Source organism: Felis catus, chromosome F2 (assembly GCF_018350175.1).
Source record: "Felis catus isolate Fca126 chromosome F2, F.catus_Fca126_mat1.0, whole genome shotgun sequence".
Lineage (NCBI taxonomy): Eukaryota > Metazoa > Chordata > Mammalia > Carnivora > Felidae > Felis > Felis catus.
In genome coordinates, this window is record NC_058385.1 from 11856644 (window position 1) to 11883013 (window position 26370).

Here is a 26370-nt window from a genome sequence, read left to right on the forward strand (position 1 = left end):
TTTATGATGCTCCTTCTACTCAGAAGTAGGGTTTCTATGTACCCCCTGCCTTCAATCTGGGTGGGTTTTGTGACTATTTCCCCAAATGAATACAATGGAAGTGGTGCTATGCCCGTCTTCTGGCCTCGATTTTAAGAGAGGAGCAGCTTCCAATTCCTGTCTCTTGCAATGCTCCTTCAGGGAAAAGCCAAACGCCGTGCAAGAAGTCTGACTTCCCTGGGGCGCCTGGGTGGCGCAGTCGGTTGAGCGTCCGACTTCAGCCAGGTCACGATCTCGCGGTCCGTGAGTTCGAGCCCCGCGTCGGGCTCTGGGCTGATGGCTCAGAGCCTGGAGCCTGTTTCCAATTCTGTGTCTCCCTCTCTCTCTCTGCCCCTCCCCCGTTCATGCTCTGTCTCTTTCTGTCCCAAAAATAAATAAACGTTGAAAAAAAAAAAGAAGTCTGACTTCCCTGAGACCACCGCACCATGAGAAAGCCCAAGTTAGCCAAAAAGAGAAATGTCCAGCCACCTTGGCTGCTCTACCTATCCTAGCCCAGGCTCCATCTGCCCAGCCACAGCTGCCATTCTCCCTGCACCTGCACCAGAGACCTCAGGTGAAGACCGCTCAGCTGAGCTCAGTCAACCTACAGAGCTGTGAAAAATCGTGATTTTTAAATTTGTGTTTGTATTGGGGCGCCTGGGTGGCTCAGTCGGTTTGCGACTGCGACTTTGGCTCAGGTTACGATCTCACAGTTCGTGAGTTCGAGCCCCAAGTCAGGCTCTGTGCTGACAGCTCAGAGCCTGGAGCCTGCTTCGGATTCTGTGTCTCCCTTTCTCTCTGCCCCTCTCCCACTCGTACTCTGTCTCTCTCTGTCTCTCAAAAAATGAATAGACATTAACAAAATGTTTTTAAATAAATTTGTGTTTGAATGGTTTATTATACAGTGTTTCATTTCAATTCCAACTGGTATACTGACACTATCCATCCAGAGACAGCATAGACCCCAAAGGTTAAGGGCAAAGTCCTCCACAAGACAGCCCTCACTTCAGATGCTAGCTACAAGTCTCAAGAGGTCCCCAGGCCACACTCACTGCTGAATAACTGAATACAAATTCAAAGGTTCTCACGACCCCCTCAGGTTCAGTAATTCACTAGGGTGACTCACAGCACTCAGGAAAGTGCTATATTTATTATTACAGTTTTATTATAATGGATACACATAGTACAAGGTGTGGGAGGGTTCCAAATGCAAGCTTCTATGTCCTGTCTCCATGGAATGAGGGCACATCACCCTCCTGGCATCTTAATATGTCCACCAACCAGTAAACTCCTCCAAACTCTGTGTCCAGAGGTTTTATTGGGGTTTCATTACACAGGCAAGATTGATTAAATCACTGACCACGTGTCTGAATTCAATCTCCAGCTCCCCTCCCTAGAGGCTGCTGAATGCCCTAGCCCTCTAATCATGTGGTTGCTCTTTCTGGTGACAAGCCCCCATCCAGAAGCTCTCTATGGTCTGACCATGACTCATTTCACTAGCAGAACAAAGACAGCCCTATCACACAGGAAATTCCAAGGATTTGTGAAGCTCCATGCTGGGAACCTGAGACAAAAACCAGTGTGTGTTATTATACCACACACAGCAATAAATAACTAGAACAGAAGTCAAGTAAATTAAGAATGGAAACATATCCACTGGATTTTGTGGTGTCTACATTAAGCAGAATTATAGGCTAACGGGACAGAGCCAGTGAGAGGCAAGACCTATTTTTTGTTACCTGCAGCCCAAACCGTCCTAGTACAATGCAATGATAAACATGTACGTATACATGCACATGCATATATACCATACACATGCATGTACATAAAAGCCAAGAATACTTTAGGAGCTACATAGTGGGAAAATACAGGCATACAACAAAAATTGCTAGGGGAGTCAAGTAATATTTACATTTTATCTTGAAGGATCAGTAGGATTTCTTCAGATAGAGAAGTCAGAGAAGCATGATGGAGATAATCTGGGAAGTGCAATAATGCTGAATAGTTATAGAAGATTATAACTAGAAGATTATATTCTAGAATCAGTGAGAAGTTCAATACTGCTGAAGCGTTGTCTAGAAGTGAGGGATTCAGTGATGGAAAACTGAGAATGAGGGAGGAGCTCTCAATAGAAGTTTGTAAATGCAGTTTACGACCTGATTCTGACAGGTTTAGTGGACCACAAGGGATTTAGACCCGCATATAGGTAATACGTAGCTGTTCTCGATTTTTTTTTACTGCGGTCAAATACACATTACATAAAATTTCCCATTTTTAGCCAGGTGTCAGATTTTAAACATAGATGTCACATACTCAAATCTGATAAGCTATTAAATGAATCTCAAGATACTATTATTATATTTTGAAAACAATTTTAAATGTGTATTTATTTTAAGGGAGAGAGTGAGAGAGAGCACGTGCGTACTAGCAGGGGAGGGGCAGAGAGAGAGAGGGAAAGAGAGCATCCCAAGCAGGCTCCACAGTATCAGCGCAGAGCCTGATGTGGGGCTCGAACTCAGGAACTGTGAGATCATGACCTGAGCTGAAATCAAGATTGGATGCTCGGCTGACTGAGCCGCCCCGGGACCACTCAAGATATTATTATTAAAATGAATAATAACATAGTGTGATTTTTTTTATGAAAATACTGAAAGAAAACTTAGATGAACAGCTCAGCAGTTCATGGGGATATATATATATGTATGTATATATATATATATATATATATATATATATGTATGTATGTATATATATATATATATATATATACACACACACACACACACACACACACACACATATATATGTGGGGATGTATACTGCCAAGAGCCCTTCAGGGACAGATGAGCTGCCCAGCTGCGGGTTGTGCAGTCATCAGATGGCCTCCAGCTGTCAGTCACTTCGGAACTGGTCTCAGCTGCCGAGAGCCATCCTGCCCGAGGACATGCACTCCCTGGGTATATTATTCTCAAGGGAAACACAACCAGTAGAATTCATACATATATATATATATATATATATATATATATATATATATATCTCCCTCTTTTTTTCATTCTATTCAGGCCATCAGCTGACGAGATGATGCCACTCAGCCACTCACACGGAGGAGGACAGTCTGCTTCACTCACTCTACCAATTCAAATACTAATCTCATCCAGAAACACTCCCACAGACGCAGCCAGAAATAACATTTAGTCAAATACCAGGACACCCCATATCCCAGTCAAGTTAACACAAAAACTAACCATCAAGTCAGGGCAGCCTGCTTCCTGGGCCTGGTGAGGCAGAGGCATAAGGCCCAGCCTTCCGCCTGAAGGGGGACAAATTTGTTCCAGAGCTCCCACAGGGTAGCTGAGGTCTGCAATGCAGCATAGCCTCTCCACCTGCTAGTACGGCTTTCCCCACTTCCTTTCATGAGTGTTGATCCCTAGTAAATATCTTGCACCTCAAACTGGGTCTCTGTGTCTTCTCCCAAAGACCTCTTCTCCACGTCTGCCTGACCTGTGACAGTGGGGCATTAGTCAAAGGACATGGATTTTGATGACAGATCGACCTAGGTTCAAAGCACACTCTGCTACTTATTAGCTGTGTGATCTTGGATAAGTACTCCAACCTTAGTTTTCTCATCTGTGAAAGGTGAATGAAACCTACCCATCTTGCAGGGTTGTCATAGGAATTAGAAATAATATATGTGATGTCTGTGGTACACGGATGGAACTCAGCAAATAGAGCTCATGTTGTTTCACAGAAGACACCATTGGGTGTCTGCTCCGGACACGTAGAGATTCCTCCATTCAGAGTGAGTGCCCGGCAAGAGGTTCCTGAAGGTTTCTTGCAGGATCTGATGCCCATGAACAACACTGGGGCCTGCAAGCGATGAGAGGTTAGCAGGGATGGTGCATCAGAATCCAGGGGTCACATGTTAAGTTCTCCAAATAGTTCTTGAAATCCCTCTCACTGGACTGGAGGTGAGAGAGAAGCACCCCCGACCCCTCAGCCAAGAAGGGGAGGGCGCACAGAACACCTGCAACTGTCTCCAGAATGGTATGGAGGCGGGTAATCAACTAGCAATGGTCAGATCACTCGTGGACCAATCTCTTTTGCAAGCCCTGCATGGTGGCACCTGTGGTTAAGTTCTCAGTCACTTGAGTCTCTTCAAAACCTTTAAAGTGCCAAAAATAAAGTAAAATTAAATTTAAAAATTAAAAATAAAGTGAATTTAACAGCGTGTTCCACAGTGGTTAGTAAAACCCCAAAATATCCCTGTTTTCATGGGTCTTGGAGTTTGTTGAGAGAGAGATTACAATAACACATCCAAATATATAATTGTAGGGGCGCCAGGGTGGCTCAGTCGGTTAAGCGTTGGACTTCGGCTCAGGTCATCTTCTGGCGGTTTGTGGGTTCGAGCCCCACATCATGCTCTGTGCTTACAGCTCAGAGCCTGGAGCCTGCTTCAGATTCTGTGTCTCCCTCTCTCTTTCTACCCTTCCCCCACTCCTGCTCTGCCTCTCTCTCTCACTCTCTCTCTCAAAAATAAACATTAAAAGAACTTAAAAAACATGCCCAAATATATAATTATAAACAATGATGAGTACTAAGAAGGAAAGGTTACTGGATGGGTTAGATTTGGGTGGCCCTCAAGGAGTCATGCCTCCTGGTATTCTTCCCTGTGTACCATCCCCTTCCATGTTGACATTGGTTTGGCCATGTAACTATTGGGATATTACAAACATAACAACTCCAGCTAAACTCCCAGCAGGTGGCCGGCATGATATGCCAGGCTTGTGACCTTCCAGCTACCTTAGCACCTCAGTAAAGACCATGGGAAGCAGAAGAACCACCTGATCAAAAGAATCATGGTAAATAATACCATTAGTATTTAAACCATTGAATTTCAGGGTGGTGGGGGGGGGTTGGTTAGTGACATGGCAATAGATAACAAAAACACAAAGCTATGAAAACAATAACAAAAGGCCCTATCTAGTCTGGAAAACTGAGAGGCTTTCCAGAAAAACTGATGATTTACATGGACTCCAAAAGAAAAGTAAGGGTTACCTTCCAAACAGGGAGAACAGAATGCACAAAAGCCTGTGTTTGAAGGCAAGAAGATGCAGTAGAATGAGGGTCATTATGATGTGAAATTTTGGGGCCCCAGAGCAAATGTTTAAGGAAGAATTCTTGAGATGTCTTTGGTGCAAAAAAGGTGACTTTATCAAAGCACCGGGACAGGACCTTGGGCAGAAAGAGCTGCACTGGGGTGGTGAGGAGTGACTGATTATATACTTTCAGGTTGGGAAGGGCTTAGCATAAGTCTGTTAGGAATCTGGAAGTAAGGTTTCCAGGACCTTGAAGGATCATTTACTACTATCTAGCAAACTTTAGCCATGAGACCTTTCAAATGTATATCAGGGGGCCATACGCTTGGAGGATGATTGCTAACATCTTGGGGGTGTAGAGATAAAGGAAGTTTCCAAAGGGATTTTTATATGTTAAAGAAGATTTACAGGATCCTGTAGGTCTGGATAATGCCAAGTAAAGGTTGCCTTTTGACCCTAGCAAAGTAGTAACATTGAGGCAGTTAAGTTCCTGGAGGAAGGTCACTCAGCCTGTCTCAAGTACGTGCCAATGGGCTGTAAGTTATAAGGAAGTTTAATTTTTAATTAATTAGTTGTCATTAATTCCTTATATATAGGATATATACATATACACATATGTATATATGTACATATACATATGTATATATGTATATATACATATATATACATACACATATGTACATACATACATATATATGTGTATATATATGTACATATGTGTGTGTATGTATATATATATATATATATTTTTTTTTTTTTTAAGCAGGCTCTATGCCCAGCATGGAGCCCAATGCAGGGCTTGAACTCACACACGACTCTGAGATCAAGACCTGAGCTGAAATCAAAAGTTGAATGCTTTACCGACTGACCCATCTAGGAACCCCTTTTTCTGTATTTCTTCTGTCTTTGTTCTCCACATCAATTATACATCTTCACCTAATGATGAAACATATGAAAATATGTGTGCATATTTTATTTATTTTATATAGCAATAGTATACTTAAGGAGGAAATGAAAGCCCAAAGCTAAAACTGATATGTCTATTCATGCTTATTAATACAGATTTGCTATTGTGAACCATCTGTGACATGAACACATTGTACAGGGACCATCTGTAATGTTCCTGATCTAATGGTTTCAATGATGGCTCAGGCTCTCATTAGAAGATATTAGCGCCTCAAAAAACATTTGTTGGAAACAGCAAAGTGCTGATCCCTTCAGATATTATCAGGTGGCTAAACCATAAACTAATGCACTGAAGAACAGGAAGGAAGGAAACATGCACCGAGTCCCTTCTGCAGGCCAGGATATTTAAGACTCTTTGTATCCATTCTCTCATTAATCCACTGACTAATCTGTGAGGAAGCTATTCTATTTTTTCTCATTAAAGAAAGTAAGGCTTTTAAAGGTTCATTAAGTTGTCCAAGATCACATAGCTGCAAAGAGGTAGAGCCAGGATTTGAACCCCAGGCTCTTGGCTTCTGAGGTCTGTGATACTTATAGTAGCTGTTGTTGGTCGCCTCCCCTGTACCTGCTCACCCCCCTCCTTCCAGATTCTTGTTCAGATATCCATATCCTCCTAGGGTGTTTTCCAACCCCACCAAGTAATTCTCCAATTCTCAGCAGACATCAACTGGGTACCCTAAAATTTTAACTCAATTCTACCATTACTTGGAGATACCATCAGATCTCACAGTTTGAGGGCTTCAGACACATGACACTGCCCCCACTTTAGACACCAATTGCAAGTCCCAGGAGCCACCTCTATTGCTGACTGCCCCGGACCCCCTCTTCAGGTCTGATAATTTGCTAGAAGTCCTCACAAAGCCCAGGGAAACATCCACTGGCATTTGCCCTTTTATTATAAAAGGATACTACTTGGGAACAGCCAATTGAAAGAGAAGCACTTTCAGGAAGTACCAGCCTCCCAGCACCTCCATGTGTTCACCAACCCAGCAGCCCCTCAGATTTCTCCTTATTCAACTCACAGCACATTGGCAAGTCCTTGAGACAGGCTAAGTGACCTTCCTCCACGAACTCAACTGCCTCAATGTTAATACTTTTGCTAGGGTCAAAAGGCAACCTTAGCTTGACATTAGCTGGACCTCCAGGATCCTGGAAGTCTTCATTAACATATAAAAATCTCCTTGGAAATTTCCTTTGTCTCTCTACACCCCAAGATAGAGATTAGCAATCATCATCCAAGCATATGGCCCACTGACATACATCTGAAGGGTCTCATGGTGAAGATTTTACTAGACAGTAGTAAATGACCCCTCAAGGTCCTAGAAACCTTGCTTCTTAATCCCTTAGAGACTTACTCTACCCCTAACCCCCTCCCAACTTGGAAGTATATAATCAATCACTCCTGGGCCCCTGGGTGACTCAGTGGGTTAAGCGTCCTGCTCTTGATTTGGGTTCACGTCATGATCTCAGCTCAGGTCACAATCTCATGGTTCATGAATTCAAGCCCTGTGTTGTGCTCCATGGTGACAGCTTGGAGCCTGCTTGGGATTCTCTCTCTCTCTCTCTCTCTCTCTCTCTCTCTCTCTCTCACTCTGCCTTCCCCACTGACTCGCATTCTATCCCTCAAAATAAGTAAGTAAATAATCATAATTTTTTTTTTATATCAGTCACTCCTCACAGCCTCAGTGCGCCTCTTTCTGCCCACGGGTCCTGCCCACGACCTTTTTTTTGCCCAGAAGACATCTCAAGAATTCTTTATTGAACATTTGCTCCAGGACCACAAAATTTCACATCAATTAGCATTATCAAGTGTAATAAAAGGAGCTCCTTATGAAAAACAAAAGATACTCCTGTTGCTCACGAAATTCCGAGGGTTGTAGGAGCTCTGTGCCAGGAATCAGGGACAAGGACCAAATATATGTTTTATTGTACCACACCTCCCTATGAAGCCAGTGAAATTCAAGGGTGGGTCTCTTTGTCTACAGCAGGATTTCTTAGCAGCAGGGCACAATTACCATTTCAGGCTGGCCAGCTGTTCACTCTGCAGGACTACGCCATCTATCTTAGCATGTTTTACATCTCTGGCTTCTGCTGGAAAGCATTCTGAAACTCAAAATATCCGACATACACTTGCCTGTGTCAATGCTCTGCTTGAGAATGGCGGCATCTTAGGGAGTGTGGTGCCTTGGGCTGGTAATGGTTCAGGAACTTACCCAGTGGTTGGTAAGCCAACCACGGAATGAAATTTCTCTGTCACAGGGAATGGTCCAGGAATGGGAATGCAATTTGGGCCAATGGGCTGTAGGGGGAGGTCTGCTAGTGAGTTCTCTGAAAAGAACACACCTGGAGGAAGCAACTTGTTTGCCCTGGAACTTTCCCTGGAACCGGGGTGTGGTGCACCCTGGATATCCTCAGCCACGCAGCTGCCAACCTGAAGCCAAATCCTAGAGGCAAGCAGAGCTGAAAGGCTCTTAAAAAGGCAGCTACGCTACAACTGACTGCTCACTGATCTCTGGACTTTCTCAGTTGAGTAAACCAGTAAATCACCTTTATTCCTCAAGCCAACAAAGTTAAACAATAAATCCCAAATGCTGGGCTTTCTGTTGTTTATAGAAGTAAACGTTTATAGAAGTAAACATCCCACCTGCTACATAAGCTTTTAGATCCTACTGCCTCTACTTAGAGTAGAGAACATGCCCATTTGGGCTAATGGCAGCAAAGGGTAGGACAAAGGCATAGATTGCGATTTCAAAATTTTCCTTTCTGGTCGCTACTCCAGCTTCTTCTCTGCGTTGGCTTCCACGTGGCTCCGTCCTCTCTGCAGAAGCAGTGTTCCTCTTTCAGTCCAGAGTGGATTCCTTTGCTTGCTCTCTTGGTCCCCACGCCTCCTGCCTCATCAGACGTCTCTCTCCATCGTGCACTTTCATTCTGTCTTGACTGTCCAACCTCCCCCTTTCTATGGCTCTTTGCGCAAAGCACGCTCGCAGACCTCTCTCCTACTAAACAAACCCTCCCTCGGGCTCATGCACTTTATACTTATGGTACTTCCCTCACAAGCCCTTCCCAGCTAAGCCCCTTAAAAGTGATGTCTGTGTTTATTTCTCCAGTTCCTCGTGTTTCTACTCCTTTCCCCCACTCATCCTTAAACTACTGTTATCTGATTTATACTCCCAACTGCTCTGATGAAACTTCACTGTTCACCAATGATCTCCTAAATGATAAACCCAATCAGCATTTTCATCTTCATAATTTCTAATCTTTCCGCTGACTGCATGAATCAGTTCCTCCCTCAAAAATTCTCTCTTGTTTTGGTGTCTGTACTACCATCCTCTGACACATAGTTTCCTAAACTGAGGTCCATGAACCTTATAAATATGGAGAAATTGCATCTTTATTTTTATTAGCTCCAGCTGAAATTTAATACTTTCTTCCATTATGATTGTTGTCAACAAAACACAGTATGAGCAGCAGTTATGGCTTTGTCACCAATAGAAATATAGATGTTTTCACTATACAATATAATTGGTACAGATTCTTGTCATATTATATACACTCATCCCAACTGCTAATTATGGTCATCATTAGACCTCTTGTTAGATCTTTTTATTTAATGTGCTAATAAGGAGGATCATATATTACTCTAACACAAATTTGGGTAATATTCGGGTAATAATTCTAATATAATTTAATTTCTTGTAACCTGCTATATTTTATTTTATATCTTTAAAATCATTTTGAGAAGGCATCTATGAGCTTTACCAAACTACTAAAAGGGGGCAATTACAATAAGAATTAAAAAAAAAAAGAAATAAAACATGGCATAATGTTTCCAGCCTAATTTTTAAAAATTTCTCTGAATATTTGTTTTTCCATTTAATGTTAAAGCTCATGTTACCAAGCCACTGTCTCATTTTTTATCCTTGAAATCACCTGTGACTGCCATCATAGTCAAGGTTTCACCTAAAAACTTGGAAATAAATTTGTACCTTGAGAGCTAATGTTTGGGGTGCCTGGGTGCCTCGGTAGGTTAAGTGTCCAGCCCTCAGTCTCAGCTCAGGTCTTGACCTCAGGGTCATGAGTTCAAGCCCTGTATTTGGCTCTGTGCTGGAGAGAGTTAATGTTAAAATTCAACGTATAATGATGATAATAACAGAAAACCTACTGAGAGCTTCCCCACATCCTGGGAACTGCACAGTAACCCTATGACTTTGATATTGTTTTCCCCGCTTGGTAGACTAAGAAACTAAGGTGTAGATGGACTCAAAGGCTTGGCCACATCACATGGCTGGTAATTAATGAGGCTGAGGGCTTAATATACTGCAAAATAAAGTTATGGAAATGACCTAAAGATCCAGATTGGATCCCAGGGCCATGGCTTGATGGTAATTTGATTGAATTTGTTCAAGTATCTGAAGTGACTATCTATCAGAAGGAAGGTTGGTCAGCCTTAGAGGCTGGAAGAAGGAAGATCGCCGAGATAAAAGTTGGCATTCTCTATTGAAATACGCCTCGGGGGAGTTCTCAATGCATCAAAGTGTTTGGTACTTGGTTAAGGCCATTGGGCCAGGGTTATAAATGCCGTCAGAGGCCAAATGGATACGTCATGCAGGTCAGAAGGAGACAATCGGATGATAAAATGAGAGAGAGAATGAGCTGATCAGCCACATGTTCTTCCCTGGAAAGACTATCCCCAAAGTGAGAGGGACGTCTCGTTCTCTTAGCTTAGAGTCATTGTATGTGGCCATATGCTTTCTCCTTTGTCCAGAATAAGAGCAAACTAGTTGCACGGACTCTACATATTCCTGTCGTTCTGGGACAGTGATTTTTCATTGCAATTTGACATTCTGCATTTAAAAACCAGACTCATCAATGAGGTTAATGGGAGTCCATTCCTGAAAGATGGATTCTCTCTTGATGTGCAGAGAAATCAGGCTTCTAATCCTGATTTACTATACACACCATCCTGTGAGTTCTCTTGGGAGACCCAGTACATCCCTTCTTGGTGAACAGAACACATCCATCACCTCCTTGTGGAGGACAAATACGTTTTTCTTAGGTGTTATGTGCTGATGACTTCTAAATTTGTGTGTGGAGGTCAGAACTCTCATTAGACCCGTATATCCAGCTGCCAGCACGGCCACTTAATAGCTGTCATGCCATGAGAAATTATTTAATCTCTTTAAGCCTTCATCTCTTTCTCTATAAAATAAAGATTTGAAATAAACTATCAGATTTGTCGTGAAGATTAGATGATTTGGCATGGTCTGGCACACATTTTCAGTTGTGTAAAGCCGATAGGGAATTTTTAACAATAATTGTCAGAGACTTAATAGATGAACACGTAGACGTTACAAGTACATAATCTGTAGTGGAGGAAGTACAACTGTCTATCAAGCACTTGAAAAAACATTTGTCTCCAACAATAGTACCAGCTACAGGGTATTTCTGTCTCTGGCTCAGACCACTCCCCACAAGCTCCAGACTCAAAGTGCTCATTTGACATCTGCACTTAAACGTCTGTTGGCATTTCAGTATGCCCAGAACGGAACCCTGATTCTCTCCCTCTTTCCCACGCTGGTCTTCTACCTCAATTAATTGCATTACCCTCTTCATCAGGCAGAACACCTAGGAAGGGTGCTTAATTTCTCTCTTTCCAGGTCCTTCTGGACACACAGTCAGCAAGCTGGGATTGGCGAGACCTGGACCCTCGGGTGGTCCCCGGACCCACCAGGACACCAGAAGAGGAGTGACCTGGTCAAGTTCCTCATGGAGCCAGGGTGGGTGCCTGTCTTCTCTCTTACCTCACAAAAATCCGTTCCCTTCTGGAAGTTCACCTCTCAAAGCTCCCCCAGCTGAGCAGAAGAGAGGGAAAAAAGAACAAGTGTCTAGGGATCCTGATCTGCCTAGACACCTACCTGGGTGACTTCAGGTGGCCAGCTTGAATCAGCTCCCCATTCCCTGGCTTCCATGGGCCGGGTTACAGCTCTCCTCCTCACCCAAACACTCTTCTGCTCTCAGTCTGTCTGCTCCAGCCTCAGGGACAGCACTCCTTTCACTTCCTCCTCTCATAATCTCTGATCCTCTGCCGGTTACCAACCTCTCCCATGACGTCAGAAAGAAAACCTACGATCTCTGCGCTTCAGTATTTGTAATGTGCAAGGTGCACTCAAGTAGAGGGATCAGAGCAGGGTCCCTCTCCTCTGAGCCCAAAACAGGCACTTAACCTACTTATTGCCTCTTCTCAAAATTTCTTTCTTTTTTTTTACGTTTATTTTTTTGAGAGAGAAAGAGAGACAGACAAACAGACAGAGCATGAGCAGGGGAGGGGCAGAGAGAGAGGGAGACATAGAATCCTAAGCAGGTTCCAGGCTCTGAGGGGTCAGCACAGAGCCCAACGCAGGGCTTGAACTCACAAAATGCAAGATCATGACCTGAGCCGAAGTTGGATGCTTGACCGACTGAGCCACCCAGGTGCCCCCAAATTTGCTTCTTCCTTGTAATGAACAACTTGTGTTTTCTGTAAAACCTTTTGTTACAATTTAATTCTCCATGATATGATAATTTTTATTAATGTTATCAGTTCTTTTTATTATTTTTATTGCATGGTCTTAATTTTTTATGAATGCTTTGTTTTTAATAAATAAAAACCTTTAGGTTTCTAATGAATAAATTAGGAGTCTGTAATTCTGTTTTTGTTTTAGTAAAAACAGTGCAGTTAAAATGAGATGTTAGAGATGCATAAGCTTTTTGAATAAATTTTCATTTTATTTAGGCTTGAATTTTTCTTCCAAGTCTTTGAAGATATATATTCTGTTTTGAAAAACTTTATAAGAGGTACACCTTCCACTAACCCTCATATGTCCAGTGCTGGGCATAGTAAGTGTGGTAGGCAGAAATCCAAGATGTCCCCCTATCCTTCCACTCCCTTCTATACACAAACTTTCTTCCAGTTGTCCAATCAAAACAAATAATCCAGTGAAGAAATGGGCAAAAGACATGAATAGACACTTCTCCAAAGAAGACATCCAGATGGCCAACAAACACATGAAAAAATGCTCAACTTCACTCATCAGCAGGGAAATACAAAGCAAAACCACAATGAGATACCACCTTACACCTGTCAGGATGGCTAATATTAACAACTCGGGCAACAACAGATGTTGGCGAGGATGCGGAGAAAGAGGATCTCTTTTGCATTGTTGGTGGGAATGCCAGCTGGTGCAGCCACTCTGGAAAACAGTATGGAGGTTCCTCAAAAAACTAAAAATAGAACTACCCTACGACCCAGCAATTGCACTACTACGCATTTATCCATGGGATACAGCTGTGCTGTTTCGAAGGGACACATGCACCCCATGTCTATAGCAGCACTATCAACAATAGCCAAAGTATGGAAAGAGCCCAAATGTCCATCGATGGATGAATGGATAAAGAAGAAGTGATATATATATACAATGGAGTATTTATTACTCGGCAATCGAAACGAATGAAATCTTGCCATTTGCAACTACATGGATGGAACTGGAGGGTATTATGCTATGTGAAATTAGTCAGAGAAAGACAAATATCATATGACTTCACTCATATGAGAACTTTAAGAAACAAAACAGATGAACATAAGGGAAGGGAAGCAAAAATAATATAAAAACAGGGAGGGGGACAAAACAAAAGAGACTCATAAATATGGAGAACAAACTGAGGGTTACTGGTGGGGTTGTGGGAGGGGGGGATGGGCTAAACGGGTAAGGGGCAATAAGGAATCTACTCCTGAAATCATTGTTGCGCTATATGTTAACTAATTTGGATGTACATTTTTTAAAAAATTAAAATATAAGGAAAATAAAGTAAATTAGATGCTGCAGTGAAGGGATTTTACAGATGTAATTAATGTCCCAAGTAAGTTGACTTCAAGAGAGCACAATATCCTGGGTGGGCAAGACCTAACCAGTTGAGTCCTTAAAAGGACTTTGCCTTCCTGACAAAGAGATTCAAAGCATGAGATATTAAAAATGAAAAACAGATTGTTGATTGTTGGCTTTTAAGATGGAGTCAGCCATGGAAACAGGCAGCCTCTAGTTGCTGAGAGCAGTGCCTGGGTAACAGCCAGCAAGGAAATAGGGATGTCAATCATACAATAGCAAGAAACTTAATTCTGCCATATCATGTAAGCTTGGAAAAGGACCCCACAAGAGAATGCAACTAAGCTGACATCTTGGTTTTAGCCTTTTGAGACCTTGAGTGGAGAACACATCACCACCATGCAGATGGGTTACAGTTCTGCAGGGCAGAATTGCTACTATGTGTTATTTATTTGTTACTCCATAATAGAACACTAATCCAGTAGGACTTGCTTATATTAAGACATGACCTCTACACCATGTGACATGGTATGAATCAGCACACTAGGGATTACGGTATTCCTGGAAGCCATTTCTACAATGGACAACTTGCAGTAATTCAGCTATACACACAAGTGATTGAATAAGTGTACCCTCTGAGGCCAAATGTGTCTCAATTCAACTCTCCCTTCATCAGTACCCCAAAAATAATAACAATCGTGGATACTGTAGTATCTCCCAACACAAGGGCAAATGTGATAAATAGGAGGTCTGAAATGAGTGTGAAAACAGAATTTACTGATTAAGGTGTAAATGTCTTGGGGCGCCGGGGTGGCTCAGTTGGTTGAACATCTATCTGACTTCAGCTTGGGTCATGATCTCACAGCTTGTGAGTTCGAGCCCCGCGTCGGGCTCTGTGCTGACACCTCGGAGCCTGGAGCCTGCTTCTGATTCTGTGTTTCCCTCTCTCTCTGCCCCTCCACTGCTCACACTCTGTCTCTCTCTCCCTCAAAAATAAATAAACATTCAAAAAAAATTTAAGGGGCGCCTGCGTGGCTCAGTTGGTTAAGCAGCTGGCTTCGGCTCAGGTCATGATCTCGCGGTCCGTGAGTTCGAGCCCCGCGTCGGGCTCTGTGCTGACAGCTCAGAGCCTGGAACCTGTTTCAGATTCTGTGTCTCCCTCTCTCTGCCCCTCCCCTGTTCATGCTCTGTCTCTCTCTGTCCCAAAAATAAATAAACGTTAAAAAAAATTAAAAAAATTTAAATGTCTTACTTTCGCAAATTTTACCCCCCAAAGAGAAACTTATCCACATGAACATATTCACCTTGGAAGGGTTTCATGCAAGCGAAGGACCCTGAACTTAAGCTTTATTAGGTTCATAATAAATCTCTTCCTCTTTCTGTATCCTTAGTTCCTGGCATGTAAATGGCAGATCTCAAATAATTCTTTCTTGTATTAAAATTAATCATTAGTTGTTTACTTTAGTGACTTAGTGACTTCAAAATTTTAAGTGAATAAATGGTAACTGAGGGATGTCTGTACACTGAGTCCAGTTTCTATTTCCTGTGTCCTGGGTCACTCTTAATAGAATACATTATATATATTTACTTCTTCATGTCTGCTTGTTTCCAAGAAAGAAAAGGTAAGTAATTCAGTTTGGGAGGTTCAGTTAGTAATTAGTCTGTATTTCTATAAAGAAGCAAAATGGCTTATCTCTGAGTTCAGATGAGAAATCTCATATTTCGTGTTTGGATTGAATGTCTTCTGGGGTGAAATGAAAGCGTGACCTTACAGAACTGCATTCAGTTGTTTCAAAGAGAGGAGCCCTCTAGTTCCAAAGAGAGTTCTCGGTCTGTAATCGGTTTTTCAAAAGGAAAAAGTAACACAAAACACAGTGTATCAATGTCAAATAATCTGCCTTTCTAGCAGACACTTTTGTGTAATTTGTATCAAGAAAATTTAAATACTACCCATCTACTAAGGGTAAAAAAAAATGTTCTCCGCTGTCTAGTAATGAAGACTTCAAAATAAGATGCCAGACTGATGCAGTTCTTCTAATGAAGATTACTAACCTCTGGTATCAGAAAAGCCTACTTTTAGGGAATAAGATGATAGTCAAGTTCTATTTGTACCTTAAACTTGTTTAACTAAAGTTTTCCCCTACACCTGCTTACTCTAGATTTTTTCCAACCTGAAACTTAAAATGCATAATCAACTGCTGTAATATTTGGATACGAGATTTCTTGTAGGTAGAAAAATCACTGAGTTCCCGTAAAATTATTTAAAGAAGTTAATGACAAGATGGAAATAATTTGCTTATTCTGTTGAAATGTGTGAATCCTTAAGGACTTGGGATAGAAGCAAGCAGCAACTTTAAAAATAAAACCCTACTTGGGAGCTACTTTGTCATTGTATTCTGTCCTCAAAACAGTTGCTTTGAAATATAATTTTTAAAAACTGAAAAATGTTTTCTCTACTTTTTCCAATTGTAAAATTATTATTTTTCAGGTCCTTTATCTAAAATATTTTTAGGCGTGTGTTAAGCATTTGACTTTGGCTCAGGGGGTGATCTCATGGTTTGGTTCGTGAGTTTGAGCCCTGCATTGGGCTCTCCGCTGTCCACAAGAAGCCTGATTCAGATCCTCTGTTCCCCTCTCTCTCTGCCCCTCCCCCATGCATGCTTGCACAAGTGCTCTCCCGCTCTCAAAAATAGACATTGAAAAATAAATACATAAACAAATACATAAATAAAATATTTTTAGGGGGCGCCCACGTGGGTCGGTCAGTTGGGTGTCTGACTCTTGATCTCAGCTCAGGTCTTGGTCTCAGGGTCATGAGTTCAAGCCCTGCATTGGGCTCCACCCAGGGCACGAAGCCTACTAGAAAGAAAAAAAAAAGAAAAGAAAAGAAAAGAAAAGAAAAGAAAAGAAAAGAAAAGAAAAGAAAAGAAAAGAAAAGAAAAGGAGAAGAGAAAGAAAAAGAAAGAAAGAAAGAAAGAAAGAAAGAAAGAAAGAAAGAAAGAAAGAAAGAAAGAAAGAAAATGTTTTTAGAAGTGCCAAAACCAGAATAAACTTCATCAACGCATCCATTCAGAGTAAAATTTTATTGCAGATAGGTTAAATGGACCTAATTTGACCCCAAAGTGTCTGATTTCAGAGAGTGAGACATCTATTAGATTCCTGTTTTCACTTCTTGACTTCTTCAGGTTGTGATGCTTCTAGGATGACTTCTAAGATAACCCTCAGTGACCCCTGCCTCTGGTGTGAATGCCCTGTGTAGCCCTTTCCTTCATTTTTATCATAGTGCGTCCATGGGACCAAAAAAATATACCAGAAGTGAAAGTTGATGGTATACAACTTCTGAGGCTGGGTCATGGGAGACATTAGGGTTCTGGGCTTGTGATCAGCTGCCATGTGGAGGCCACTCGAGCAGCCCTGTGGAAAGGTCCATGTGGTATAGAACTAGGGCTTCTGCCAACAGCCAACAGTGCTGGAAACATCTTGGAAGTGGATCTCCAGCCCGCCAAGCCTTCGGAGGACTGCAGCCTTGACTGAAAGATGAACTGCAACCCCATGTGAGAGCCCAAGCCAGAACCACCCAGCTAAGCTGCTCCTAGACTTCTAATGCACAAAAATTGTACGACAATAAATGTTTATTGCTGTTTTAAGGTTGTACTGTACTTTCTCATTATGTTTATTTGAAGAGGTTCTTGAGAATCGATCCCTAGATTCCCCAAGTTGAGAATTTAAAAGAGCAGAAGTGCGGCAGTAATTCTTGGCACAAACCTAAATTATTAGCCTTGCAGATTTTTAGAAGTTTATTCATTGACTGATTGATTTGAGAGAGATGGGGGGAGGGGCCAGGAGAGAGGGCGAGAGACAGAAGTCCAGCAGGTGCCGCGTTATTAGTGCAGAGCCTGATGTGGGGCTCGATTCCATTTATGAGATGATGATGTGAGCTGAAACTAAGAGTCAGCCACTTAACTGCCTGAGCCACTCAGGCGCCCCATAGCCTTGCAAGTTTTTTAATATGAGTCTTTAGGTATAATCTAAATTTTGAAGAACATATTTATTCTTTTAATAACTTTTATTTTATTTTTTAAATTTTATTTTTTTAAGTCATCTCTAGACCAATGTGGGGCTCAAACTCATGACCCCGAGATGAAGAGCCACACACTCTTCCAACTGAGCCAGCCAGGTGACCCATAATAACTTTTTTATTTTTTCTCTTTTTTAATGTTTTTTGGTTTTTTTTTTTTAATTTATTTTGAGAGAGAGAGACAGAGTGTGCACAGGGGAGGGGCAGAAAGAGAGGGAGACACAGAATCTGAAGCAGGTTCCAGGCTCTGAGCTGTCAGCACAGAGACCGACCCGGGGCTCAAACCCACGAACTGCGAGATCATGACCTGAGCTGAAGTTGGACACTTAACCAAGTGAGTTACCCAGGTGCCCCCTTTTATTTTTAAAAATTACTTTGGGGAAATACACTTCTGTTTTCTCTAGATTACAAGTGAAATATGATTCTGTGGTGATCATTTTCCTCTGTCCATATGTTGAAATTTCTAATAGTGAGATTGTGAGAAGCAGAGATAAAAATTACACAGGTGGGAGGGGGAGACAGCAGAGGGTTGAAATGTGATCTCATAATTCCCTGCACCACTTAATTTTTAAGATCCCTTCTCACTCAAAAGACATCAGTGACAGAAGGTTTTCTGTGTCCACATCTCCCACTGGGACACAGCTAGCTTATCATTTCTTCAACAATGGAGAGAAAATGGATTTCTCTTTTTCAAAATTTGAAGACCTTTAGGGAGCAAGATGAAAAGAAATGGAAGCACTCATGGGACAGGGAGCGGTTCTGTCTTCAGCCAATGTGAGCCAAACTCTTCATGCGTCCCTGTTCTCATTCCAAACCCAACTTTTCCAAAACAAGGAACACCTACCAATTAACCCGGGACCTGGAACACATTAGAGACAAATGGAGAGAAGGGTTTGAAGCAATTTCATGCTCTAGTCTCTGCTGACCAAACAACTAACATTGCAGATAATAATACACTGCTGATGGTATATGGCTCTGTAGGAGGTGGTATTTTATTATGCTTATATACATTTGCAAAAAATCATTCACCTGCAATTTGGCATATATACTTACTCCTCCTGGTAATGACATGCTTTTCAGAGTGTTCTTGCATCTACCTCTCTGCAAGTTCATTATGTAAGCGACCAGAATTATTATCTCTGTTGAACAGATGACAAAAAGTTTGAAGAATTTTCTCAAAATCAGCCAGTTAGTGGCAGAGAAGACAGAGGCCTCCTGGAATTCAACATTGGGCCGTCTCTACACCACTTTCTCTGCTGAAAGCATGAGGCAGATGTAAAGGACTTAGAAAAGTAGTTAATTAAGAACACTACCCTGGGTTTTAACTCAGTTTAAAGTTTTTTAAAGATTATTAAATTATTCTATGTAGTTATACTTTTTAAGCTATTTTATAACATAAGCTTATTATTATTCCAATATTCACTGTTCCTCTTGTCTGTGCACTTATTACGTCCTTTCTATTACAAATGATCAGTCCACTGGAAAAAAGAATAGCCTACACATAAAAGAAAGTTTCTTCAAACACCTACACACACATTGACTGAGGATATGAATTTGTGATCATTAAATGTGTACTCTTCAATTAAGCTTTTGAAAGATGAGCAGAATGGAGTGGAAGAGAGAAAACAGTCATTTCTGGCTTTGACAAGTGGTCAGGAAGAGGCCACAAATAGAAAATGAAACAGGGAATATTAAGTCCGCCCCCAACTAGGATATAAATGGCAGATGAGGTGGACAAAGGGAGCAAAGTACAAAGGAGAGGGCTGTTGGAGTATCTGAAATGACTCAGGTAAAGCAATCACTATGAAAGATGATGATGCCCTTTAAGGCCCAACTTAAATGGCTCTCCCTCTGTAAAAACGTACTCTCATTTCCCAGAACAAAATTCTGTCCTCTAAAATGATACATTACCTCTCCTGTAGGCTTTGTAGGCCAAAGCTATCCATGGCTTCGCGCAAGGGGACTAATCTACTTTGGGCTCATGTAACTCCTAACCATCCTTAGTGAGAGGTTGGAGGTGAGAGACTGGGAGAGGATGAAAGGAAAGGGGAAATAATGTGCTTATTTAATGTCTACTATGAACGTGACATTGTGCTAGACACTTTGTGTCATCTCAGCTAAGGCTTAGAGCGGTTAGTAATTTATCTATCAATTTATCAACTGATAAATAGTAAAATCAGGGTTTGAACCTACTTCTTTCTTTTTCCAACACTGGCACTGAGCTTATTAAGCTCAGTAATACTTAATAAATATTAAGTATTTGCTGGAAAATTAGTTCCATCATGGCATTTAAAAATGGCTGAAAGAAAATATTTCACAGTAGTTCTTAATTATTTCTGGGTCATGGACCTGTGCAAGAATCTCTCTCATGAAATTACACATATGCAAATACATACAACATTTTGCATACAATTTGTTGAGGATCACAGAGCCTCTGAGTGCAATCAAGGACTAGCTAAGGGGCCATGGAAACTAAAGAACCTGTGGATTACAGTATTTCTAACCACCCCTCTTCCATCCAAACCACTTCACAGCTCCCCTTCCTTCCACAGTCTGAGAGCAATCAAAACCAGAGAAAATTTAAACACAAGAAAAGTGTGGTTGAGAATGGTAAATGCGAAATTCCGATTTAGCACTGTATTTTAAAATGTCATGTTGGGGTGCCCGGATGGCTCAGTAGGTTAAGCGTCCGACTTCGGCTCAGGTCATGATCTCAGAGTTCATGTGTTCGAGCCCCACCTCAGGCCGTGTGCTGACAGCTCAGGGCCTGGAGCCTGCTTCAGATTCTGTGACTCCCTGTCTCTCTCTCTTCCTCTCCCCCTGCTCATGCTCTCTCTCTCTGTCTCTCAAAAAATAAACGTTAAAAAAAAATTGTTATAAAAAAAACATCATGGAGAACTTCAATGAGGAGACCTTAGAAAATGTGGTTTAACAATCTTTAAATTTCAGTTTTGACCTTCAGACCATATATGATGCACGACTGAGAGATGACGTCATCAGAATTCATTCCCAAAGGAGCGAAATAGCTGATAATCAAACTGAATGGAAAATCCCAGGAAGTATACCACTACTTAGGGAGAAAGAGGTTTAGTTATATCATTCTGCCTGAGGAATTTTCTTGAAAAATGTTTTCGGATTTTGGAGGCTAAATGTTTCAAATGAAGTTTCTATTATTTTTACTTATACTCTGTATTGTTTCAAAGAGGATTTAAGATAGCATACAGGCATATGAGAAAATACAACAAAACATGATGAATTACATGTGGGAAAAAAATAAAGGTAGAGACATAAAATAGAGCATGGAATGGAAGTGACTTTTAAAATATGAAGTTATACATTTATTGACTAGGCCTTTAGTCCCTCACGGTAATTTTAAATACTTATGCAATACTAAGAGTTATGTGTTAAGTATATATTTTTCATAATTTATAAAATACGTTCACATAGAACATCTTATTTGATCCTAAATTGACTTTGTGAGGCAACTATTATCTACATATTCCAGATAAGGAAAATGAGGCCCAAAGAAAGACTTGAAAATCGAGTCTTTGCTCTTTGGATTAGATTATACTGCTAGGTAGCAAGTGATCATTACTTCTGTGCATTTTAGCAATGGAGTAATGCACATCGGTCCTGTGCAAGAACAATACGCATTGATTCATGTGGCCCTGACGCTGTCATGAGAGAAGGATTACTGATGCTTTATAGGTAGCTTCAGACCTGGAGGTTGGATAGACATAATATCGGACTTTAGACTTTGGAATAGCCCTTTAACACTTAACTCCTTCACTTTTTATGTATGCATGTATTTATTTATAATTTTTTCAAATGTTTATTTATCTTTTTAAAAATTTTTTTAACGTTTTATTTATTTTTGAGACAGGGAGAGACAGAGCATGAACAGGGGAGGGTCAGAGAGAGGGAGACACAGAATCTGAAACAGGCTCCAGGCTCTGAGATGTCAGCACAGAGCCCGACGCGGGGTGCGAACTCACGGACCGCGAGATCATGACCTGAGCCGAAGTTAGCCGCTTAACCGACTGAGCCACCCAGGCGCCCCTCAAATGTTTATTTATCTTTGAGAGTGACAGAGACAGAGCACAAGTGGGGAAGGGAGCTCTAAGAGGCCAAATGATCTTTCACAAGTTATGGCAGCGTCACAGGCCAGGCTTCCTAAGTTTTTGTTTTGTTTTACACTGCACCGCCTCTATAGCTCTACCTTCACTTCTCTGATTTCTTTACACACTCAACTCTGATCTTTCTCCTGTTTCCCCTGTGTCCATCTGGTAAAGCACCATATGCATACTCACATGGCTACAAGACCCTGCGTGACCTGGCCCCAGTGACTTCTCCAGCAACTCCCTCCTCTAACAGTATGGGAATGCTTCGGACTCTTAAGGATGCTCAGCTTTTGTGTCACCCTGACAGAGCTTTCCTGTTGAGGCTGTTTCTAAAGGCCACGCCTCTGAGAGTAGAAAGCAACTGAGTCTCTCCCAGAAGGAGGAGACATTCTAGGTGTCCACCACCCATGAAAGACCTGAGTGAAGGCACTTGGATGGGAAGGACAAAACGGCCTCTGGAACCTGGAGGCCTTGGGCAGGGACCTCCCCTTTCCTAAAGTAAAAATGAGTGTGAACCAGTTTATGCAATGCCGGGTAACTTTTCACGTCAAAATTTTTTTCTAACGTCTATTCATTTCTAAGAGAGTGTGAACAGGGTAGGGGCAGAGAGAGAAGGGGACAGAGGATCTGAAGTGGGCTCTGCATTGACATCAGAGCACGGTGTGGGATTCACACTCACGAACGTGAGATCAATCCTGACTCGAGCCAAAGTTGGATGCTCAACCTGCTGAGCCACCCAGGTGTCCATCGTGTCAAATTCTTGGGTGCTGTCCCTGAAACTTTAGTTAAATCCCCTCCAGGGGCGCCTGGGTGGCTCAGTCGGTTAGGCGTCCGACTTCAGCCAGGTCACGATCTCGCGGTCCGTGAGCTTGAGCCCCGCGTCAGGCTCTGTGCCAACCACTCAGAGCCTGGAGCCTGTTTCGGATTCTGTGTCCCCCTCTCTCTCTGTCCCTCCCCCGTTCATGCTCTGTCTCTCTCTGTCTCAAAAATAAACGTTAAAAAATAAAAAAAAAAAAAATCCCCTCCAAATACTCCAAAAACAACCTGTGAGTTCATACTTGATGAGGCCATTCAAACCATGTATTTGTAAGCAACCAGCCATAGCCGGCTCAGCATGAAGGGGTCAGTAGAATTACATAATGAGAGATCCCCAAAGGGAGAACCAGGATCACTAAATCCCAGGGACCCCCCCCCCCTCCCGGCGATGATTGTCCTTCCACTGCCAACATCAGAGGATATGGGTTAGTGAAGGAGCTTCCGGGCACAACTTTAAATTCTTTCAACAGAGCCATGAACTTTGCACATTGTGCTCCTCTGTGCCTTTTTCAGTTCCCATTCCCAAACTTTCGTCCTTTTGGCAAACTCTTACTCATTATTCATGTTCCCGGTTCAAACATCATGTTCTCTAGGCAACCTACCCTGACACTTCCTCTTCTTCCAAAACTGTGCTCCTTTAGAACAGGGTCTGCCTTCAGTTACGGTGCCTAGCAATACAGAAACAGAACATGGACTCAATAAAGGTTAGTGGAACGAGCAAAAGAGCTACTTTGCTTTTTCCTTTAAATATATTTTTTTCGGGGGGCGCCTGGGTGGCGCAGTCGGTTGAGCGTCCGACTTCAGCCCGGTCACGATCTCGCGGTCCGTGAGTTCGAGCCCCGCGTCGGGCTCTGGGCTGATGGCTCGGAGCCTGGAGCCTGTTTCCGATTCTGTGTCTCCCTCTCTCTCTGCCCCTCCCCTGTTCATGCTCTGTCTCTCTCTGTCCCCCAAAAAATAAATAAACGTTGAAAAAAATTTTTTTTTAAAAATTTAAAAAAAATATATTTTTTCGGGGTGGCCGGGTGGCTCAGACAGTTAAGTGTCCCGCTCCTGATTTCAGCTCAGGTCATGATCTCAAGCCCAGCATCTGGCTCTGCGCTGACAAGTGTGGAATCCGCTGGGGATTCTCTCTCTGTCCCTCTCCCATTCGTGCACGCTCTCTCTCAAAATACACTTCCTAAAAAAACCTATTTTTTCAATAGGTAATTCAGAACACCGCAAAAAAGTTCAAACTGCACATGAAAAATTCAGAGAAAAGTAACTCTTTCCTCCATTCCCATCCGTCCTCCCCTTGGAACCAGTTGTGTTTCCTCTCAGTGCGACTACCCACATACGGGTATTTCAGCGTTTTCTTGCCTTTTTATTTTTTTTTAACACAATGGTAGAAATATACGCGGTATCTATAAAACAATAAAATACAATTTATAAATATACGGACATATTTAGCATATAATTGTTACACTGAATATCTTCTATATAAATACTACACAGAATATAAACATACACGTATACACCGATTTCTGTGCCGTGTTTTTGCTTGTCAGGCTTTGTTCTAAGAGCCGTAATATTCCACCATAGGGGCATACCATAATTTTCTTCACATTCTCTAATTTACAAAAAATTCCACTTTCACCGTCAGGCCCCCGACCCCCTGACGGAAATACCGTCGCCCTTCCACCCACCCCGGCGGCTCCCGCGTTCTCAAAACCTTTCCACAGGCCCAAAGCCGGGCCCGGCACGGAACGCGACCTCCGCCTTCCCACAACGTGCCCCGCGCCCCCACCGCAGGGCGGAAGGACGCGGCGCCCATGCGCGTCGCGGCGACGGAACCGAACCTTCCACTTCCCACCCCTCCCCCTGGGTCTCCCGGCCGCCGGGGTCGCCCGCTCAAACGTGCCTGAACGACCGGCGCCCGGCCTTCCCCGGCTCGGGGCGGACCGGGAAGACGGGCGCGGCCGGCTCGGCGCTGGGCGGGGCTCCGGCGGGGCGGGGCGGGGCGGGGCTCTGGCTGGGCGGGGCTCCGGCCGGCGGGGCGCGGCCGGCGTGCGGGGCTCCTCCTCTTTCCTCCGGCGGCGCCGGCGGCCGCAGCACTTCCGGGTCGACGCGGAGGCGGGGCGGAGGCGCCGCGGCGGCTGTTATTGTTCGAGGGAGCTCGGTCGGGTGCTGTCTCAATCGGCTCTGCGAGTGTCAGTTTGTCCGGCTTCCTCTCGGCCCCTCACTCCCGGCGGCTGACGGTGACGGCTGCGGCGGGCGGGGCCTGGCGTTTCGAGGCCGAGCGGCGCCGGGGTGAGGGGCGCGGAGGAGGAGGAGGAGCAGTAGCAGGAGGAGGAGCCGTGTGCCCTGGCACCGAGCGGCCGCGGCCATGGCGTACGCCTATCTCTTCAAGTACATCATCATCGGCGACACAGGTGAGGGCCTGGGGCGCGGCCGGACGGGTGTCGGCGGCCTCCGGGCCCGGGCTCAGGGGTAAACGGCGTCTGGCAGCGGCGCGGGCGCCAGCGCCGCCCGGCGCCTCCCTCCCGGCCGCGCCGCTCCATTTCCGCAGTGCTGGAGCTGGTGACGTGGGCACTGCGAGCGGCCGCGGCCTGGCCAGGCCCGGGCCGCGGCCCCCGCCCCGGGCTGCCCTGCAGTCGGGGGCCTCGGCAGCCGTTTGCGACTCAAGATCTGGGAACGGGCCCAGCCGAGGGCCGCCAGGGCCTGACTTAGATGATTGCACTCTTTCGCCGCCCCTCACCTTGGGCCTCTTCGCCGCCCTCGGGAGAGAAAAAGGGAGGCAGAGGAGGTGATGGGAGGAGGGTCTTGGGTTTCCTGATCGGTCCCACCTTCTTCAGCCTACATGCATCTGTCAGGGGCTGGGCAAACTGCTCGTGCTGTGGGACAGCCAGCTGAGAAAGAGAGAACAGAACATTTTTTTAAAATTTGTTTTTTTTTTTAACACTCTCAAATCTCAGGTCAGAGTAAGTCACGTTCCATTACCTGGGCGGCTGGGGAATCCCTTTCGAGGTCATTAAAGCGTGAAAGTTCTGTCGACTTTTGCCACGTGTAAACTGGGGTTATCTGATAGTGATGCAAGGCCGTTCAGTGCTCTGGGTGTGTGCTCGCGTGCGTGTGCCTGTGTGTGTCAGGGACACTGATTTCTTGGGTATATCAGGGGCAGGGTCACGACTGCCAATTTTCAGATGACCTGATGTACATTTGAAGCAGAAAGAAATTCAGCTATTTTCACTTGAAATAACCTCCGAGTATATTTCACGGACAAATAAACTCGTAAAATATTTGTTAATCCTTGTGATTTTGGCATTACTTTGAATCTAATAATAAAACCAAGGCTTGTTCAGGTGTTAAAACTATTTATATACCAGAGTCTGATTTCAGTGAGGACTCTTGCACAACTTTGGGCCCTTTGCACAACT

At 43.5% G+C, this 26370-nt stretch overlaps 2 protein-coding genes across 2 annotated transcripts in view; one reads left to right on the forward strand and one right to left on the reverse strand.

The window, feature by feature from the left end:
- Positions 1 to 3894: 3894 nt before the first annotated feature.
- Positions 3895 to 25321, reverse strand: LOC109495996 (alpha carbonic anhydrase 8-like). The gene is made up of 4 exons (XM_045049770.1): positions 25184 to 25321; positions 24855 to 25089; positions 23560 to 23625; positions 3895 to 4183 (listed from the first exon to the last, which is right to left on the reverse strand). The coding sequence occupies exons 1-4, from the start codon at positions 25319 to 25321 to the stop codon at positions 4101 to 4103; spliced, it is 522 nt and encodes a 173-aa protein (XP_044905705.1). The 3' UTR covers positions 3895 to 4100.
- Positions 25043 to 26370, forward strand: part of RAB2A (RAB2A, member RAS oncogene family) — an 86314-nt gene continuing 84986 nt past the window's right edge. Inside the window, exon 1 of the mRNA XM_023248779.2 lies at positions 25043 to 25365. Within this exon, the coding sequence (XP_023104547.1) occupies positions 25320 to 25365 (46 nt within the window). The 5' untranslated portion in view covers positions 25043 to 25319. The remainder of the gene's footprint in view (positions 25366 to 26370) is intronic.